The sequence below is a fragment of the Microtus oregoni genome, unplaced genomic scaffold (assembly GCF_018167655.1).
Source record: "Microtus oregoni isolate MIOR12 unplaced genomic scaffold, Mior012 000022F_ref0000154, whole genome shotgun sequence".
Lineage (NCBI taxonomy): Eukaryota > Metazoa > Chordata > Mammalia > Rodentia > Cricetidae > Microtus > Microtus oregoni.
Window position 1 is genome coordinate 11,790,576 of NW_024543081.1, and position 6,070 is coordinate 11,796,645.

A 6,070-nucleotide genomic window follows, 5' to 3' on the forward strand; every position below is an offset into this window, starting at 1 on the left:
CTGGAGATATGTCCTGACTTCCTTCATTGGCAGTCACTCCTCACCAGGGCTGGAATTCTATTAGGCCATTTCAATTTCCACACTTCAAAGCAGAAAGAGACAAGAAAGCACCCCTGTTAGTAACTGTGACAGAGAAATGTTTGGTGCCATAGTTCCCCTTCCAATTCCTCCATTCTGAAGCTTTGTCCTCTTAACCCAAAATCCCCTCCCTTCCTTCCCACCCTGTGGTCCACATGCTATGCTATCTGCTTCTGGCTCAGCATTACGGGTATTTACATGAACAGGAAGACATCTTAATTTCTGTGCCTTCTATGTGGGTTCAACTTGTCATTTATAAATGATATTGAAACAACACTGTGAAAATACAAGGGAGGAATCCTTCTGGGTGACCAAACCGACTGCACTCCACGTAGGTCTCCACTGTCCTCTCTTTTCCGTGAAGCCCCTGACACAGGGATTCAGGACTCACCGTGGTGTGGACAGGCAGCAGCAGCAGCAGCAGCAGCACAGTGCTCTCAGTGCCTGGGAAATTCTCTTCCTCACCAGTTTCCAGCCCTGGAATGGCCTGGATCCAGATGTTGTGGGTGCCACCTGGGACTGGTCACTGGGGATGCCTTGCTCCGTGGATGGTTCCTCTGTGAAGCCCATGTTCACAAACCCCGTGAAAGTTCCATCAAGAGTTGATTCTGGGTTGCAGAGATTGCCAGGTAGACTGTCAACAGAATTCCTGTTGTCTGCAATGTTCTCTGGAGTAGAGTTGATGACATCAGCCACAAAAGCATCTTTTTCTGGGACTGTGTTATCCGAACACGGCATCACCTCCAGGCTGCAGGATCCCTTGAGCATGGTATAGCTTCTGCACCTCCTGACACTTTCTCCCAAACCCTCTTTGCATAACTGCCTCTTCCCAGCAGGAAGAGCTGGTTCACTAGCTCTCCTCTTCAAGGCGGCTGGGAGGCTAAGGGGAGCTGCATGGGTCACATTTAACCAGGTCTTATTCAGCATATGGCTATCTCCACAGCTCAGTTGGTATTTGATGATATTCATGGTGGCTATTAAATTATTTGGCTCCCTGTGCTTTAGGGAAGAAACAATCTCTTCACAGGTATAGCCGATAGTACACATAGTCTCCACGACCCTGGGAAGGAGTTCCTTAGTGGCAGGTGGTACATGCTCTTGAATGGGGCCCAGCCATGGTCGTTCCACAAGCTGGCATATTGTTATTCTGTACCAGGTGGGGACCATGAGTAATCTCGCAATTATAATATGGCAGGGTTTTGATAAATGGTAAGGAATGGGACACATTGTGGTGGTGATGAGCCTGTGCATAGCTTCCATGGTGGTTTCTTCGTATGGAAAATGCCCTGTGACCAGGGTGTATAGGACGATGCCCAGGCTCCACATGTCACCTGCCAGTCCATCGTACGGTTTCCTTGCCAAGATCTCTGGGGCCCAATAGAGCAAGGAGCCACAGATCTCCTCCAACATCTGCCCCTCTGTGACTTCAATTGCCATACCAAAGTCACAAAGCTTTGCATTTCCTGCTGCATCGACTAGGATGTTTTCTAATTTAATGTCTCGATGTGCGATGTGTCTCTGGTGGAGGAAGTGCACTGCTGATACAACCTGCCGGAAAATCGCTCTAGCCTCCTCCTCCTTTAGACAGCCCAGCGCCCTGAGGCAGCTCTCCAGATCTTCTCCTGCCACATACTCCATGATCAGGTAAGTGGTTGTCAGTGTGTCGATCATGTGGAAAAATCGAACAATGTTCCTGTGTTCTACAGACTGAAGGATGTTCACTTCAGTGCTGATGTCAGCCACACTGTTGGTGTTTTTCTCGAGGACCTTGACAGCCACTCGTGTTTGAGTGGGCAGGTGGCAGGCCAGCTTCACCTCCCCGAACGCACCACAACCTAGGGATAGTAAGATCTTGAAATCCTCTTCAAGAGTGTCCTCTTCCATGTTGCTGGCCATGGTGTTTTGACCAATTTCAACCACTTTATCTTGTGGGAAATTTCAGAATCATACAATGCTAAAAACAAACAAACAAACAAAATAATTCATTCAGTTTTATGAAGGATATTTATTACTTTCAGTTCTCTGTTGTGAAATCTAGATATTCTAAGCAACCTAACGATGCTATTCAATGATATAAACATACGAGGAACTCAAACCCTAAGCAGTAGATGAAGAATCAGCAGAAAGTTCCGAGTTGGAATCAGTGAAGTGGGCAAAGGAAAATCCTGAGATTGCTGAAGGAATGAGCTGGTTGTTTTCAAAACTGTGCCACAATGCAAACCCCTCACAACAACTGATCAGGAGAGAGCAGATACAAATTACATTATAAAAAAAATCGATGTTGTAAATGATAGAACTACAGTCTAGAGGGTCTTTCAGTGATGTTACTATTTTATACACCTGGAATTTAGAAAAATGTAAGGAAATTTTAGAGATGTGAATATTGAATTAAGATAAAACAAAAACACATGAACACATCAGGCCTAATGAACAGGTTTGGAGTGTCTGCAAAACAGCTCCAAACAAAGCAGAGACCAATATCATGGATTCCCTGAATCATTCAGAACTTTCCAGAAGAATGAAGACCAGGGTTATAGAACATACTTCCAGAAAGAGAAAGCAAAGGAAGACATTCAAACTCATTCATGTGCCAGTGTTACCCTGAATCTACAATCAAATCAACTCAATGAACAGAGCAAGTGGAGGCTCCTTTCCTTGATGAACCTAGATGTGGACTCTTTAATGAGACTCCTCGATACTGCACATCCATCTCAGCAACACACTAAAGGGTCAGAATGGCCTCACCCAGGAGCTGAAGTAACATTTGTAACAAACTAATTGATCAACACCACAGCATAGACGGAAACTCTGGGGTCCACAATCAGCACAGGGAATAGTGAACCGTTGTGTTATAAGCAAAGAGCTAACACTAGATATAGTTTTCCCTGAAACAAAGGTGGTTCACAAACAGAAGTGGATCTACTTTGTCTCTTCGATCCCTTCTGGGTCATGAGGAAGGCAGGGGCTGAGCTTTTGTAAAGTCATAGTATATGTCATAAAGATGTGGTGGGGGCCACAAAATAGTGCAGGGAAATATGATCAAAGTACAGGTAGGCATGTGTGGAATCTGTATCATGCAATTGCTCATTTGTAAAATATATAAAATATATATATATATTAGTGAAATGTATATTATACTTATATAATTGTGATTATAATAAGGTATAATAAATTTTTTAAACTAGTACACTTATATATTATAGTATAATTAACATATATTATAGACAGTGTTTATATTATAACATATAGCAATATATTACACCTAACATATTGTATACTATATATCATATAATTATAGTACCATAATTATATATTAAATATTATATAACATGTGGCATGCCATATAATTTATGTATATAGCATATAGTATGCAATATGTAGTATATAGTTATTATCTCTAATAAATAAAAAAATGTGTTTACACAAGACAAAAGAAACCAGACAGAAATAAAAGACTGACTTCTCAAAAATCAAATTGGGGCTTTTTTGGCGCGTGGCATCGCCCAGCCCAGCCTATCTGGGCGCTGAGTCCGAGTAGCCGGGGCTCCCGGGGGGCAGCAATTCCTTTGTTTCTGTGGCCTGCCTGCACCAAGCGGGGTAGGCGCTTTGTCTGCGAGCTGCCCAACCAGCACGGAGGCCTAATCTTTCGGCGCCAGGAGACCCAGCATTGGGGTGAGTTTCTGGCCCACGGCGCCAGCCTGGGACGGGGAGCTCGGGGGTTTCTTGGCCCCCTGTCCTGCTTGGGCTCTCTGCAGGGCCTCTACTCCCCGGGTGCTGCCTCTTTCTTCCTGGCCCACCCAGCTTCCGTCCAGAGCCCTCCCCACTTCGCCCCCACTGCCCTCTTTTGGCGCGTGGCATCGCCCAGCCCAGCCTATCTGGGCGCTGAGTCCGAGTAGCCGGGGCTCCCGGGGGGCAGCAGTTCCTTTGTTTCTGTGGCCTGCCTGCACCAAGCGGGGTAGGCGCTTTGTCTGCAAGCTGCCCAACCAGCACGGAGGCCTGATCTTTCGGCGCCAGGAGACCCAGCATTGGGGTGAGTTTCTGGCCCACGGCGCCAGCCTGGGACGGGGAGCTCGGGGGTTTCTTGGCCCCCTGTCCTGCTTGGGCTCTCTGCAGGGCCTCTACTCCCCGGGTGCTGCCTCTTTCTTCCTGGCCCACCCAGCTTCCGTCCAGAGCCCTCCCCACTTCGCCCCCACTGCCCTCTTTAGGCGCGTGGCATCGCCCAGCCCAGCCTATCTGGGCGCAGGGTCCGAGTATCCGGGGCTCCCGGGGGGCAGCAGTTCCTTTGTTTCTGTGGCCTGCCTGCACCAAGCGGGGTAGGCACTTTGTCTGCGAGCTGCCCAACCAGCACGGAGGCCTGATCTTTCGGTGCCAGGAGACCCAGCATTGGGAGAGCCAACATTGGGGAGAGACAGCGTTTGGTAGGCAAGGAGACCTAATCCGGTAAAAGAAGATCCATAGGGAGCATTTGGAAGAAGAGATGGGCCGACGTCAAGGCAAGAATTCGCCCAACAAGCTGAAAAGCAACATGAAGCTACCAGAAACAAGCGACCTAACAACGGGAGGACAAGAACCCCTTAATCAAGAGGAAGGAGAAAAGATTGACTTCATGAAAGTGATTGACACCCTTAAACAGCATGTAAAAAACGCCCTTATAGAAATGGATGAGAAATATAACAGAAAGTTTGAAGAATTGAATAAATCAGTGAATGATACCCTAGAAAACCAAGGAAAAACAATCAAACAGATAATGGAAACAGTTCAAGACCTGAAAACTGAAATGGAGGCAAAGAAGAAAACACAAACAGAGGGCCGTCTGGACATGGAAAATCTAGGTAAACGAATAGAGACTACAGAAACAAGCATAACCAGCAGAATACAAGAGATAGAAGAAAGACTCTCGGATTCTGAAGATACCATAGAGAAAATAAACACACTGATCAAAGAAAACAGCAAGTCCAACAAACTCTCATCACAAAACATTCAGGAAATATGGGACACAATAAAAAGACCAAACCTAAGAATAATAGGAGTAGAAGAAGGAGAAGAAGGGCAGCTCAATGGTCCAGAAAATCTATTTAATAAAATTATAGAAGAAAACTTTCCCAACCTAAGGAAAGATTTTCCTATGAAGGTGCAAGAAGCATACAGAACACCGAATAGGCTGGATCAAAAAAAAACATCCCCTCGCCATATAATTATCAAAACACAAAGCATACAGAATAAGGAAAGAATATTAAGAGCTGCAAAGGAAAAAGGCCAAATTACTTATAAAGGTAAACCTATCAGACTTACACCTGACTTCTCTATGGAAACCATGAAAGCCAGAAGGTCCTGGATAGATGTACTGCAGAAACTGAGAGACCATGGGTGCAAGCCCAGATTACTATACCCAGCCAAGCTTTCATTCACTATAAATGGAGAAAATTTTCCAGGATAAAAACAAATTTAAACAATACGCAGCCACAAATCCAGCCTTACAGAAAGTAATAGAAGGAAAATCACTAACCAAGGAGTCCAACAATGACCACAATACCTCAGACATCTAGAGACCCTTCACCAACACAAAACAAAGAAGGGAAACACACAAACTCTACGACTAAAAAAAAATGACCGGAGTTAACAACCACTGGTCATTAATATCACTTAATGTCAATGGACTCAACTCACCTATAAAAAGGCACAGGCTAAGAGATTGGATAAGAAAACAGGATCCAACATTCTGCTGTTTACAAGAAACACACCTCAACCACAAAGACAGGCACCTACTCAGAGTAAAGGGCTGGGAAAAGGCCTATCAAGCAAATGGTCCTAAGAAACAGGCAGGTGTGGCCATACTAATCTCTAACAAAGTTGACTTTAAACTTAAATCAATCAGAAGAGATGGAGAGGGACATTTTATACTCATAACAGGAACAGTTCATCAGGATGAAGTCTCAATCCTGAACATCTATGCCCCTAATATAAAAGCACCCACATACATAAAAGAAACATT

The 6,070-nt window shown here is 45.0% G+C and overlaps 1 protein-coding gene across 1 annotated transcript; it reads right to left on the reverse strand.

Moving 5' to 3' along the window:
- Nucleotides 1-465: 465 nt before the first annotated feature.
- LOC121461456 (putative sperm motility kinase W) lies at nt 466-1,974 on the reverse strand. The gene has a single exon (XM_041672542.1). It carries the CDS (start codon nt 1,972-1,974, stop codon nt 466-468), a length of 1,509 nt encoding a protein of 502 aa, XP_041528476.1.
- Between the last annotated feature and the right edge of the window lie 4,096 nt (nt 1,975-6,070).